This window comes from Leptinotarsa decemlineata, unplaced genomic scaffold (genome assembly GCF_025532065.1).
Source record: "Leptinotarsa decemlineata unplaced genomic scaffold, Ldec_3_MD MMD2_tig00026354_RagTag_RagTag, whole genome shotgun sequence".
Classification (NCBI taxonomy): Eukaryota; Metazoa; Arthropoda; class Insecta; order Coleoptera; family Chrysomelidae; genus Leptinotarsa; species Leptinotarsa decemlineata.
This window is the reverse complement of record NW_027412702.1, coordinates 15,608,170-15,624,167: the sequence shown is the minus strand read 5'-3', so window position 1 is coordinate 15,624,167 and position 15,998 is coordinate 15,608,170. Positions and strand designations below refer to the sequence as shown.

General features: G+C 33.9%; 1 protein-coding gene across 7 annotated transcripts in view; it reads left to right on the top strand.

Annotated features, from left to right (window-relative positions):
- Window positions 1-15,998, top strand: part of LOC111503077 (trissin receptor) — a 307,365-nt gene that overhangs the window by 211,995 nt on the left and 79,372 nt on the right. For 5 of the 7 annotated variants that reach the window (XM_074184429.1, XM_074184424.1, XM_074184427.1 and 2 more), the window contains one exon: window positions 10,284-10,428. In XM_074184429.1, coding sequence (XP_074040530.1) covers window positions 10,284-10,428 — 145 coding nt within the window. Of the gene's footprint in view, window positions 1-1,277; window positions 1,349-1,427; window positions 1,645-10,283; window positions 10,429-15,998 lie in introns of those variants that run through there. The other 2 variants (XM_074184431.1, XM_074184430.1) reach the window with 2 other exon arrangements.

Sequence of the window (15,998 nt, the reverse complement as noted above, 5' to 3'; positions counted from 1 at the left end):
GTGAAAGTCACCAGGTTCAATTCAATGCCACAAAAACCCAGGCATCGGTTTTTTCCAAGAAGATAAATGTCTCCGAACCGGATATAATAATGTCAGGCCAGACAATACCGCTTTCTGTTTCTATACGTTTGTTGAGGGTTTAAATGGACACCAATATGTCTTGGCACAATCATGTCGCTGGAATTGCAAAGGCTGCTTCTCAAAAATTTGGGACACTGTTCCGAACCAGAAAACTGTACAGACCTCAGCAACTTCTGATGCTTTATAAAGCTCAGATCAGACCTTCTTTGTCTGTCTGATTAGAGACGCCAACATCACGTGCAACCTTGATAGCCTGGGACATCGACAATAGACTGGAGATTTGTCTCTCTTCTATAGATAATTTCAAAGGAGGTGTTCAAGTGACTTGACCCATTTGATTCCACCAAGAGCGGTACATATCAGAAATACGCGACAGACTGTGACTGCTTATTGTTTTGAGGTTCAACTCTGTACACCTCGAACTTCACTGTTTGAGACCTGTTTCATCTGTGCTGAATACATCGGGTTCAAATCCTAACAGTTCAGCAATAGTGTTTCCATCTCAAACTTGAAAACACTATTGCTGAACTGTTAGGATTCGAACACGATGTATTCTGCATCGATGAAACCCATGAATCAACATTGCTCGTAAACATCAATAAGGTGAGAATTATTCGTATGGATTGTAATGTCACAGCTGGAGCATATTCAAATGGTGATGAAATCCATAGTATCTTTGAATTTGATATTGATTTAGAGCCCGGTTACAAACTCACCAAGGAGCCACAAAGTATTATTTATATGCCAATCCAACCTGGCGGTCGTCAGTACCTCGACAATATCACTCTACGCATATTGGATGATAATGGTAATCTGATCATTTTCAATGGTGAAAAAAAATAGTTGAATTAGAAATGATAAAGCTATAATAATCATAGTTTCTTATATATTGGTCCAAAATATCGACGACCGTTATTGGTGTATCATAAAAAAATTGGTGAAGAAAGCGTCGGTGAGTTTGGTCGCAGAAGTAAGACTGTTTTAAATATGGTTTTGCGTGGACAACCTGGAGTTGGCTTCAAATTGACTTCCGATGGAAACTTCGATATGGAAAATAAATGCTTAAAAAATATAGCAGAGCCTGAAGAGAGTACGGATTGTGTTAATCGTGGATATGTTGGTTTACACACTTCAAATATAAAAGGAGAATTAGATTCCGATATAGATAAAATTAATTCGAGATAAGATGGAGTAGAAAAACATACCGCATCAGTCAGAGAAGATCTCATTACGCTTGGACTGAAATTAGTGGAGTTTGTGAGAAAGTGTGAGTATATGGAAAAGGATATTAAATCGATGCAATCTGATTTGGAAAAAAAAACCTCGATGAGCATTCAAATAATTCGATGGTGACCGATGATCAATTTCATCTGGGAGAAAATCTGAAGAACTGCGTTTATGTGGAATAAACTTCCTGAAAACGTTTTTCCAAATGGATTTAGTCTCCAGCGATTCAAATCGCTCCTTTCGCATAGGCACCGCTTTGAGGGTGCCTGAAGGATTTTCTCGTAGTGTTTGTGTTTTCCCCCCCAAAAAAATTGGTCAACTTCTGTAAATTGTGTGGTAAGTTGTTATATTTGTAGGAAGCATTCCAATTTCACTGAAGATTTTCATGAAAAATGAGATTTGAAACCTTCTATATTTTTTAACACTTTCATTTGTAACTAACGTTCCTGCAGTTTTGTCCTATAAGGACATTTTCAAAATACAATAAACTTAAAATTATTCATTACATTAGCCTTTATATAACACAAATGTAGGTAATTGCAAAGGAACTTAACTTAATTGAGTACCTGAATTTTGTTTACCTGTGACAGTGTGGATGTGCTTATTTGAAAACCGGCGAATAAACTAGATCGATTTGATTATTTAACAGGTTGCAGCTGCAATATTTATGCTCATGAATTTCTAAGGATTCCAAATACTTGAGTTTGCAACACTTCCTTGCATAGCGTGAAATTTTCGTATCGTTTAGATTCCCAAGGAATGGTTCGAGAACGTCGAATGGGATGCAATCACAAGTTCCCGAATCTAAACGATACGGAAATTCTGCACTATGCAAGAAATGGTTGCAAACTCAATTATTTGGAATCCTCAGAAATTCATAAGCATAAACATTGCTGCTGCAACCTGTTAAATGATTGAATCGATCTAGTTCACTCACATGTAAAACAAAATTCAGGTACTCAATTAAGTTAAATACCTACAGTGGTGTTATATAAGGGCTAATATAATCAATCATTTTCAGCCTAATGTATAAGTTTGAAAATGTCTTTATAGAACGAAACTGCAGTAACGTTAGTTACAAATAAAAGTGTTGTAAAACACAGAAAGTTTCAATTCTCATTTTTCATGATGATTTCCCACCAAGTAGTAACGGCTACATTCATCAATTCATCGGAGATTTTCATTTGATCTCCATGACGTACCTAGATGTAGCACTAACGAAGACAGTAAACACAGAACAGGTGCTAGCGACTCTACGACGACTGGAAGACAAAGCTGATAAGAATATTCGCACTGGATGAGCTAATCAGTGGAAAAATATTTTCGAGCAATCCTAACGAAGAAGAATTCAATTCAGTCAAACTCTTGTGATAGCTCTTGGTGGTTAAATAAAGTTAATTTCTCCCGAAAAAGTAACAATTTTCCATCGATACATAACAGTTATATAAAATTTCATTGGCCCAAATTAACTTATTGCTTCTACTATTACTATGAAATATACCTATACCATAATAATTCCTACATCGGCAATAGGGGTACATCAAATATTGTAAGGCATTCTTTGAAGTTGATTTCAAGAGTGGAAAAAGTACTTATTTTCAATTGATGTTACAGAAACAATGAGATCAATGATATTCATAGTCATATTTATTTATTGGTCATTTGAACATACACATGACATATATGACAAGTCACATAAATTCTCAAGACTCTATTAACTTTCTCAGGGAATGAAAACCATTTTCAACGAGAAATACTTTTAGTTTCTCTTGAAATTCTACGTGATGAATGAAACCACAGCCAATCGCCAGAATATCTTCACATTTACAAAGTTAGAGAATATATACATGGTCTGCAAGTGTTTCATATTGAACTATTCTCTCAGCATGTTGAATGGTAATATTTACATTGAATACGATTGTTAAAAAAAGTTCAAGAAGAATTCGATATCATCTCTACTCGGTCGACATTTGGTTGTAGTTACATGTCAAAAATCGCCTGTTTCAAAACATTTGGGGTTCTTCAACCAATACCTACCTACGTAAACGATCACGATTATCTCCCTTTCCTCCGGAAAGGGGAATAATCTGATGAAAATGTAGCGTTCTGTAAAAACATTCGGTTCGATTGCATACGATTAGATTAGAGAGAATGAACTCTTCTTCGTTGAAATCAATCATGTTGCATTGAACACTTCACAAAGCCAGTCACATGAATCAACACAAAGCAAACATCATTGGGATAACGAGGATTAACATATTATCAGTAGTAGATAATGGAGAAACTTTGTTGGGCCTACGCATTGTTTTGGGCTGACGCCTGCTAATGAAAAGTTCGTGGTATTATTATTCATCGCTGAATATTCGTGGAAACACTTGAAGTCTAGTAAATAGTTTTGTTAACATCGACATGAACATAACCCAATTTACGAAAACCACCCGTTCTCGTGTTTGTCTTTTGAATATAGGGGAATATTTTCAATACTTCAAACAATAGAACCTCCAAGCTACAATGTTCAATTTCAATAATATGAAGCTCATGATTATGTTTTGACACTATTCTGATATGAATTGGAATGCCATAGATCCACTAGGTAACTCATTGAAATTTCCTGGAGATGTTTGCGTGCAAGGGATTAACGAGATATAATCGATTTGTTCAAATGACAAATAGTTAGCTGTAGTTATACACAATTCAGCTAGACGAATACGGGGTTCCTTTTCTGTGAATGTCTAAAAAGCTATTCCAGGTATTCAAAATTCAAAAAAGTTGCTTTAAAGAGCAAAACATTTCCTTAAACCATGTTCACTTCACGAAATTGTAGCACTAAGATTGATAGTTTATGGTGCTTCAATAACGAAAATTCAACCTATTGAATATCAATATAAGGAAGTGAACATGCTCTCTCAGAGGGCAGCCATTGCCTTCGAACAAAGCAGGTTCTTGATGAAACCAGAGGTACTACACAAGATGAAAAGAGAAATGAAAACTTTCTATGTTTTTACCACTTTTATTTGTAACTAACGTTACTACAGTTTCGTCTTATATGGACATTCTCAAACTTATACAATAAATTTTATTGTATAACTTCATTTGTAACTAACGTTACTGCAGTTTCGTCCTATACGGACATTCTCAAACTTATACAATAAACTTCATTGTATAACTTTATTGTATAAGTTTGAGAATGTCCGTATAGGACGATAATGCAGTAACGTAAGTTACAAATAAAAGTAGTAGAAACATAAAAAAAATTCATTTCTCTTTTCATCATGATCTCCTACCACGTAGTAACGGCTACGTCCATCAATTTACTATACAAGAGTATTTAGAGAGGCTGTAGAGGTAAAAAACATTTGCGTCTCGGGACGCCCGACAGAAGTGGCATCTTAATCTGATCTAAGTTGAACTATCTGATATTGAAATTGTGCAACTTAAGAAAAGCTTAGGATATTACTGAAATTTTATGTAAATTACTAGCGGACCCGGCGAACGTCGTTCCGCCTAACAGTCAATGAATGAGCAAATTCAGGATTTTTAAAATGATACAAAATTATTAAGTATGATGAAACAAATGGATTTATATGTAATAAAATGAATAGGAATTGGTAGTGAGAGTGCTCTCTTCAGTGAAGTACCCTGTAATATACATGTGAGCTATCAGTTGCGTTTTATTATAACACGTCACCATAATTACTGATGTTTTGCCTCGTTCATTAATATTATTTCCATTTGTGATGCCCTGTTTGGAACCTTTGTTGTAATAATGACCATAACTGGAGTTTAATCCCAACACCAAACCGTTATTTTTAACACTTCGACACGTGTTTTAATCATCAAGTGATCATCTATAAGAGGAAGATCAAATTTTTTTAAATCTTCCTCCTGAAGATGATCACTTGGTGATTGAGACACGTGTCGAGGTGTCAAAAATAACGGTTTGGTATTGGGATTGAACTCCAGTAGTAATCATTATTTTCATTGATGAAATATATTTTAATACTTATTGTCCTATTCCCGATGAAGACAAGTCCAAAAACACAGAAATCATAAAAATTGGTCCAGTCGATCTTGAGTTGATTTATTATTATCATTTTCATTGATGAAATATCAATTTTTCAAATCCAAAAAGACAAAAATCATAAAAATTGGTCCAGCCGTTCTTGAGTTCTTTCATTATTATTTTTCATTTTCTCTTATTTATATTTCCTCACCTTTTAAACCTTCCCTGGACCTCCACAAATAATTTAAAACCAAAATTAGCCAAATCGATTCAGCCGTTCTAGCGAAACCGTTTTAAGCGAGACTAACAAACAGCAATTAATTTTTAAATATTAGAAGATCATGACAATGTAAGGATAGGTTGTTCGGTGATAAAACATTTTATTGATTATTTTGTGTATGTACATATATTTTAGCTACCATAAGCCGATTGTTACTTTTGTAGGATTAAATATTGATACCAGTAATGTGCATACACAAATTTATTATCATAATTTTCAAGCCAGGTTTCACATAATGAAAGAATATTACGTGCTAGCCAGTTAGATTTTTATAATCCTGTCAGCAGTATATGTCTAAAGCAAACTAAACACTTAGCGTCTTTCCGAAGAGAGAGGAGGAGCCTGCCTTCCGCTGATGAATGCATGAGAGAAAGGGAAGCCAGACAAACTAGTGCCAGACAAGCTAGATAACGAAGCGGTTCACCCTCCCATAGGAAGTTATCACTCAAAAAAACTCATAGCCCGAGACTCTTACATGTTTCTGTATTACACTGTTCATAATGTGAGTGATACATGTAGGAAGGTTACACCTGTTGATCTTTCGGAAACCATACTGGTGATCGCTTAATATATACTGTAGAATTCATATATAACGACTCCGCTTATAACGACTATTTATTTAGTTATTGAGAAAATATACCGTTTAGTGCGACTCCGGTTTAAGTTTATAGCGACCGCTTATAGCGACCGTTTTTCATGATAATACATCCGGTACATCCGCACCAATACCTCGGCGCAATCCCTCTTTTTAGGTACCTCTATTGATAGGTACTACTAACAGATATTAATAGATTGATTTTACACCAGAGGTTCCACAAAATGAATTTCGATAACATGAATTCTATGAAACGAAAGTGTTTTACAATTGAAGAAAAAAGTGCAATATTACAACAATTAGAAGCCGGTGAATCAAATGCAGCCCTCGCAAAGGAGTTTGGCGTATCCCATTTTACAATATCCACAATTAAAAAGAATAATGATAAGATCGAGTCGCTCTTCAATGCCACTGTTTTGAAATGCAAATGTGTAAGGACTTCTACTCATGAGCAGTGGTTCAAGCTTCAGCGAGACCAGAAATACCCCTCAATGGAGCTCTGCTACAAGAGAAAGCAAACTTTTTTGGTAGACAGTTAGACATGCAAAATTTCACACGTTCCATAAGTTGGATAAACCGTTTTGAAGTGAGACACAACATCGTCTGTGGTAAGATTGCTGGCGAGTCTATGTCAGTAACACAGTTTTTCGTGCACTGCGTATATATTTTATCTCTTTGTATTACAGTACATAATATAAGTACATATATTTGTACATTAGGACATTTAAGAACTATTAATATAAAGCATATGTGATTCCTATAAAATGTTTTACTTACCTATCGATCAGCAATACGAATAGCTAAATGAAAAACTAATAAACTAATGTACACTTTACTACCACAAAATTAATTCGTTTTGTGCGTCGTCCGGTTAGTACGACATAGTATATCCGGTCCCTTGAAGGTCGTTATTTCCGGATTCTACTGTAATAATATAAGGATTCTAAATATCCAAGAATGTGTTCAGTTAGAGCGTGAACATCAACAAGACATGGGTACCGGCACTTCATAATACGAAGATTCTCCCAATAATTGAAAAGAAGGGTCTGACCAATCAGGTACAAGAGAAGTCGGTCGTCCGACACCTAGTCCCATCACAAATACAAACTCACCAGTACCATTTTCAGTTTGCGATTTGCAGATCACGGCTAATAATTTCGTAAACATCCGACAATTTGTAATATACCGGTTATTTCCAAATTAGAGTCATTCATTACTATAATCATTATCAGAAAAACCTTTTATTGCCGCTCAGCCTGAAATATTAAAAAAATATGTGTCTTAACATTCATTTTTGAAATTTTAACTGTTATTGTGCTGTACAACTTTCATTTAGGTGATTTTCATATTATCAATTTATTTTGCAATGTTCTACAAGCAATTGAAATAAATAACTCAACTTTGAAACCATCTTGTTCAATAGCTTTTTCAGGCGTGCATCATAACAAAATCTCACAGCAAAATTTAACCAACCCCAACCTGAGAACGAGTGCTCACGACCATATAATTCACCTCCCTACACGGAAACTTCACATCTAAAAGATTTAGTCCCAGTTTGCTTCCATGTATCATCATTGAAATTAATAATAAATCAGTTCCTCAACACTGATATGAAAAATGAATGTGAATAATAAAAGAAAGAGGAATTTCCTCATTCCTATTGAATAAATAAATACGCTTGGCTCATGAAACTCAAGATTATATCCAAGAAATATACAAGGATCTTGGAAAAATATAGAAGGTACGTGCAATGCTCGTTTTACTGGTGATTAGGATTGATGTTGAATATAAGAAGTTATGTTTGACTGTTTCAGTTAAATTTCTCTTTCTCGAAAATGTTAAAATATATCAACAAAAACTTTAGTGAAGCGACATTATCGTGAAGAACGTGACTCCGAAAAAGGAATATTATAGTGAAAAAGTATTATTGGAAAAATTTTTTAATGCAAATGAAGATTTGCATCATGCACTTTTGATTTCATATTCGTGATTAGCGCACCAAAGTATTTTCAATCGATATTTTCAAAGAACTATACTGAACATCTCAGCATCCCTGGAGGGTTTCAAAAAATGTAATAATGAGACGAGGTAACAATCACCAATGCGACAGTGATGAAGTTTTAGTTTCCTTCTGACGAGAAATATTAAGAAAAACGTTTCTTCCATATATGGAAGAGAGCGAAATCATCAGATCACTTTTCTTTCCATTTCCCACCGAATTGGGCTGCATCTCACGAAGATTTACTCCTACATACTTAATAATAATCTATTGCAGTTGCAATTTTGAAAAGGTGAAAAACCTTACTGGAACGATTTTCCATGGATAAACGGCCTTGCAGTGGAAATCTATGTACGAATATATAATTCAGGTTGGAGATGCACAGGCATCGCTCTTAGAGCGCCTTAAGGATTTTCCTGTAGTGCTTGTGCTTCATCCTTAGCAAAAAACATGGGAACCGTGACCATATTATTAGCTATTAGGGTTTTTCTGCAAGGAAACATCATGTATTTATTGTTTCCATGTAGGAAACACTGAAAAATTGAATATTTTTCTCTCATTATTGTGTAGATTGCATTGCTTATTGCTTGTTGCACCTACGATTATTCAAGTTACCACATATAATGTGTTTACTAGAGAGCTATTCAGACGGATACAATAATAATCGTTATCAATTGAATAATGACGTAGGTGTTTTGGAGCCAATCCTTTTTATACTTTATATCAATGAGTTGCCATCTGTTTTGCAAAAGTCACTCACTTGTTTGTATGCTGATGATTCTTGCTGATATTTGCCTGGATTGCAACAAAATATAAATTCTGCCCAAAATATTAACACGATAGACATTAATTTTGGAATATCTGGTGTTGAAATGGAAAGGGTTGATAGTTTAAAATTATTAAGGCTTTGTCTAGACAGCAATCTCAATTTGCGATAATCTCACTAAAATACTCAATAAGCAGTGTTATGTGTTGAAAAACTTGGAAAGAATTCTAGACTACTCTGGTCTACTTTTATATTACCATGGACAGATACAATCAAGAATTAACTATGGGATAATTGTTTGGGGAAATTCTCCACCATAGAACCATTGCGAACACATCACGAACATCATCGTGTAGAACATTATTTAAAAAATTGAAAATTTTGCCTTTACCTGCTCTCTAAATTCTGGAAGTTTTGTTGTACATCCATGAAAGTAAAGAGTTTTTCAAACAAAACCACCAATCTTTACATGAATATAATACCCACATCAAAACATATTTTCACATACCCAAAACCCATTCATCTCTACGTCTGAACGTGTTTGAGATTATATAATGCACTTCCGGAGTTTTTCAAAATTATAACCAAAGAACAAGTATTCAAACATAAAATTAAACAACTGTTTTAATCTGTTTTTCCGTTAATCAGCTGTCGCCCCCATACGAACGACAACTCTCAGAAGTTGAGAAACTTAGCCCCTATACAATCGATGACTTTTTTTCTTATCTACATTAGTGAAAAATATTTCGTATTATTTTTCAGTTTTGGCTTTTTTGTTCACTTGTTTCAATAACTCTTGTTATATGAATGTGTCTGTTTTATAGTTGTATTTTATATATGTATCTGATATGTACTGACTTGTCCAATTGCTTCTTTCAGGCTCATTCTAATGGATCAATAAAATATTATTATTTTCATTAAAGTTACCTTGAGCAGTTCATGTCCATCATAATTCTCTTTTTCAATATCGTATAAGGTATATAGTCAAATCAAAACTATCGCACGAGAAAATAGATTTATGCGACACAGATTGATGCGACTCGCGAGATGGAGAAAGGTTGCAATTGCGTTCGTTTTGTTAAGCGTAGTGAATAGCTCCGAAAATTGAGGACGTATTTTCATTTCGTTGTTGTCTTCATTGAGAGATTGTGACATGTTCACTGATCAGTTTATAAAACCATAAAAGTGGTTCAGTGGTATGAAATTGTGACAGAAAAAAGGTTGACGTGTATCTTCTGCTATGCGTGCGAATTCATATTGGGAGGACTATATTCTGTCTTCCTAGTAAACGTTATCTTGTTCAATTGATACAGATTTCTTTCTTTGTTTCAGGAAACCTTCTGGTGATTTTGGTTGTAACTATGAGTCGACGTTTACGGTCAATAACCAACTTTTTCCTTGCGAATTTGGCTGTGGCAGATTTTTTCGTTGCTATTTTTTGTGTCTACCAAAATCTAGTAATATACATAATTGAAAGGTGAGTATCTTAATGAAATAATAATAATAGAAATCGTAAAAATGTATACGTAATTATGAATGTACATTAGTTGTTTATGCATAATAAATGAAAGAATTAAATTATTTCCGAAGTGAATGTGATTTGAACAAAAATTAATGTGAATAAATTTTGGCAACAACAATTATTCATATTTTCTCCTTATCTTTGGAATTCACATATATACCAAATATATTTTTACTACAGTTTTTATATGGTTAAAACACAAGAAAAATCATTAAGGCGCTCTAATTGGAGATTAGAAGGAAGTTGATTACATATAAATGCGCTTTCCAACTAAGAGAGTTTTTGAACATTGAAATTCGACGTTTGTTTGAAGGTGATTGACAATGTTTCGTGATGAATTTCACTAGTTCGGACTTCCATTGTCTATTATATAAAATGATTTGAAATCCCTGAAACAAGTAAAAAAGAATAATTAAAAAGAATAGTTGAAAATAACAATTATATTAAGCAACAATAAACCTGAAATGAAATGATAGTGAAATAACCTACAAGTAAAAATATAATAATTGAATAAATAAAAATTAAAGGAATGCAAAAAGAAAATAATAAAAAATAAAAAAGGTGTAGAGATTCCAAGTCACGTTAGTTCACGACGTTTCGATTGTTGGTATCTACAATCGTCTTCTGGTGATATATAATAGACAATGGAAGTCCGAACTAGTGAAATTGAAATTCGAGGTGTACTGAGTTTTACCTCAAATAAGTAAACACAGCCCGTCGCGTATTTCTGATATGTATCGTTCTTGGTGAAATCAAATGTGCCAAGTCACTTGAACACTTCACGTGACAGTATCTATAGAAGAAAGATGAATCTCCAATATTTTTTCGATGTTCTAGACTGTAGAGGTTTCAAGTGATGTTCGCATCTCCAATCAGGCGAATGACTCTTTTCTGGATGGAATCTGGTTCGTAACAGTGTTTGAAGTTTTTATAAAAAGCATCTTTTGCAATTTCGGCGACACGATTATGCCAAAACATATTGGTATCAATTTTAACCCCCAACAAACACATCGAAGCAGAAAGAGAACTAACCTGGTTACTTTCACCCCATTTTGAAATTACTTCTAGATCCTCATTGACATATGCAACCTCCTGCTGCAGGTGAAGCTGTCATTTGATATCCATATCATTTGATACCCATAACATGTGTTCCACCATTTTGTAGCTGCGGCCGTTTTGAATTTACAATAGTATAGAATTTATTAAATTGTATTGTCATCAAAACTAAATGTTTGTACCAGATATCAAATCAATCTGTCAACAGAAAGGGGTTCAATTCTCAATTAATACATTTCACCCGATCAAATAAACAAACAGTATCAGTTAATAACAAAATGAGAGATTACTGAAACTCAAACAGTTTTATTTCACAATAACTTTGTGAAGTAGTTGTTAGAAATCGGACTTGTATCCGGAGTTCTTGAGTTCGAATCCCAATGAGAGCTGGTTTTTTTATTGTTTCATCCACCCAATTTTCAAAGTATTCTAAGTCGAATAACAGAAATAGAAATGAATTTTAGTTTATGAAATCTAATGATATCAGTCTTATTCAGGTTATTCTCCACAAATAAATGTTGTTTTCAATAATTTCTAATGCAAGTTATAGAAAAAGTATAGTATTCTTTTTTAGAGAAATTTTCATTATTTGCTCGCATCATTCTTCATTGTCGCGAGTAATGATCACATTTGTTCCACGCTATAATAAGTAAAGTCCGATAGATTGGTCCCCAGGGCCTCCAGATTTCACGCCTTTTGATGATGAGTTGATTTTTTCCTCAAGTTGTTTCTAAAATATAGAGGGAAATATGTATCCCTTAATTTATTTATCGTAAATGAATTTTGGGAAGTTCGTCTCATAAAAATAAACTAATCAACCAAGTAATTGGAACAGATTGATTACCGGCATTGAAACTCGGAAGTTCCAAAATAACTACAATTTTTGGTGGAAAAAGCAAAGACATATTTTCAACTATGACCTGAATAATGTTTCATTTCTTTTAACACCTCCAGATAGAATGGAAACCTATATCTGTTACTTCATGATCTAAAAGTTTCTCTCATATATTAATAAACTTCGTTCAGATAAATTGGATACCCTAATCTCAAATTTTTTTCTTCGGGTCGGAAAACATTCCAGAAATTGGCAGCAGTCCAGAAAAGATTCACCAAATAAAGGATATGTGATATCTACAAGAAATAGTATACTCGACAAATTTGATATAACGCTTTTAGGAAGTTATTTTCACTCAAGTGGTAATAATTACAGAAAGTACCTGTAAAGAAATATTTGTACAAAACCAGAAGATTTTCCTTCATTTGTAAAAAAATCCTAAATAAATGTGATGGTATACTCATATTTTGTAGAGTGGTACAAAATATTGAGGGTTGAAAACCAAGTGTAGACAAAAACCATATACATATATATGAAAATAATAATACAAATAATGAAAAAAAATCGTATAATTCAACAAGTTTTTTCAATACATTTTTATGAACTTATTTAACTCTGTGAGTTTCCCTTTTCTTGCAAGAATTCATAAATACGACAAATAACTGGATAACAGATTATTTCCTTCGGAAATGTATATTATCAAGTAACTGTTATGGTTTACCACACTTCTGGATATTCTTTATGAAATACCTAAAAAAGTCCAAAATTATAGACATTTCCATCACTGATGATTTTGGTCTGTTTCAAAATATGTATTGGGTCTCATAACGGAGACCTGCAAAAATATTATTGCTGCGAAATTTCCTGCGAAAAACTTGAAATATATCTGTTTTTTTTTTCACTACAGCTGCTCAACAACTATAAGTACAATACGAATTTCCATTCCCTCCATCCATTCTAATTTTTTACAAACGACTTTGTTCAAAAGAACTGTACATGAGAATCTTTCTGACATTAGTTCAATGGCTAAAATAGTGAAAGTGGAGTGTTAAAGTTTTAACTTCGAAATAATGCTGCTCTGACTGGAGATTAGGTTGAAATGTGTACCCTTCAAAGAAAACAGTTCTCAGACAGTTTTCATTAGAAAACACAAATTGGGCCTTTTCAATGCAGTAGTAGGTATTTTGATGATTCGAAAGAATTCAATTAATTGCTCCTGAAAAGAAATCCAATTTCACTTAGCTGGAAGTTATCCATCTTCATTCTCTGAAGCGATCATCGAAACAAAAATATTTTCTTTCGTATCATTTATAACTGTCTTGTAGAAATGATATAAATATCAGGTTATTGAAATAGAGAGTGTGTATTTAAAATCATTCCACTCATATTATCGTCTATCCAGGAAATCATATAAAAAGTTGGAAACACACCTCAGGAGATGGATTTCAAAGAAAATTGTATCACTAATCTCAAACATAGCCAAAGTGAAAATTCTATAAATAAGATTAGTGTATTTTCTAGTGAATTCAAATTAATATCTGATCAGCAATACGTATTCAGGGAGGAAAGATCAACAGAAGATGCCACACAAAATCTAACAACTTTCATTTATTAAGCTCTTGACAAAAAATTCCCAACGATGTGCATCTTCGTTGATCTTTCAAAACTTTTGATACCGTCAGTCATACTCCTGAGAAAAGTAGAGAACTTGGAATACGCGGGAAAGCTTACGACATTTTTGAAAACAATTTATATGACCGAGAACAGAGAGTCAGTATCGATGGAATTATGAGTTATCCCAAAACTGTTACTTATGGTGTTCTGCAAGGAACGGTTCTAGGACCAATTCTGTTCACAATATATCTGAATGAACTGCTACAGATATCAACAAAAGATACAATTTTGAGCTTTGCTGACGATATGGCTGGACGGAATGGCTACTCCAAAGCGATGGTAGAGAAAACTTTGGCTAAAAGACAGCAGGAGCCTCGCAAAGAAGAGAAGCCGTCACAACCAGTGCTTGCACTTCCCTACATCAGAGGATTATCGAAGAGAATAAGAAGAATTGGTTCCAAGTACAACATCAGAACCTGCTTCAGATCCGGTAACGCTATCCGCCTCACGAAAACCAGACCACCAAACGCGGATTGCGATTCCAAAATTGCATTTACCGGATACCCTGTGAGTGCGGAAAATCCTATATTGGTTAAACTAAGAGGCCATTGAATGTTCGCATTGCCGAGCACAAGAAACACACACACAGCGAGGGAAAACCAGTAAATCAGAAAAAGAAGACCATGTTTGGACCCATCAACACAACATCGAGTGGTCTTGAGATGAGATCTTACACAGAGAGGAACATTGGTTTAGGAGAAAATTCAAGGAAGCCGCATACATGTTGTCCAACAACGTATTCAGCCAAGCCAGCGTAGAAATACGCAACATCATCAAGAAAAAAATGGCCAACTCCCGCCAAAAGGTCATCTCCCACTGAACTAGTGAAGCGGAAAAAATGGAAAAAGGGGATAAGTGAAAGTACTCGAACGACACATAAATTGTCATCTCTTGGAGGAATCAGTCCAGTCATCACCCGAAGACGATTGTAGATACTAACAATCGAAACGTCGTGAACTAACTTGGCTTGGAATCTCCTAACTTTTTATTTCTATTTTCATTTTTATTCCTTTATTTTCATTCTTTGTTCAATTGTTCTATTTTTACTTGTATTTTATGTGACTATTATTTCATTTCAGGTTTTTTTAGCTTAATATAATTGTTATTTTCAGCTATTAATTTTTAATTCTTCCTTTTTTTAGTTGTTTCAGGGATTTCAAATCATTTTATATAATAGACAATGGAAGTCCGAACTAGTGAAATTTATCAAATTTTCTGAAAGAACGATAAACCTGTTTTATAAAAAGCGTTCACTGATATTAATTGAACAATTGAATTAATGATTCTTTTATACAATATGTGCATTACATGCACAATATGACGTTAGTTGCACCAAATGTCAACAATCAACTTCTGTTCTAACTTAAATTGCCTTCTGCGTCACAATCGATTTGATAATTATCCACCACACAACACCTCCGAATTACTGTGTGCAGAGCACTTCCAATTACAATTGATTCAATTCGCAAGGTATATTGCAATCAGTAGAGTTCTGTAGTCCCATAGTAGAGCTCCATTCGAGGTAAATTTTCATGAAAATTTCTTTCTTTTTTCCAATCGTATTATACAATCATGAAAGTAGTCCACTATAGTCGACAATCAACTGAGAATGAGGAAGTGAGGAGCTCACAAATATAGACACTGCATGAACAGGTTCACAATAACATATGACTTATTGTTCAGTGTGAAACTCACAAATAAAGTCACTTTACTATTTCAATTATGCATATTTATGAAAAATATCGGAACGCGGTAATCTTAGATTATAATCCTATATCCAACAAAATTTGAGATTACCCTATAGTCCAGTAACTTTATACATCACAGCATGGGTCAAATCCGATAGTTTTGATTTTTTGCAGACTTGTTTATGATGTTGGCCTATTGAATAATCCAAGTTTGTGACACTGAGCGCCGAACGTCAAAAATCGAAGAAATCGGATTTTTTCAAATTTTTTTC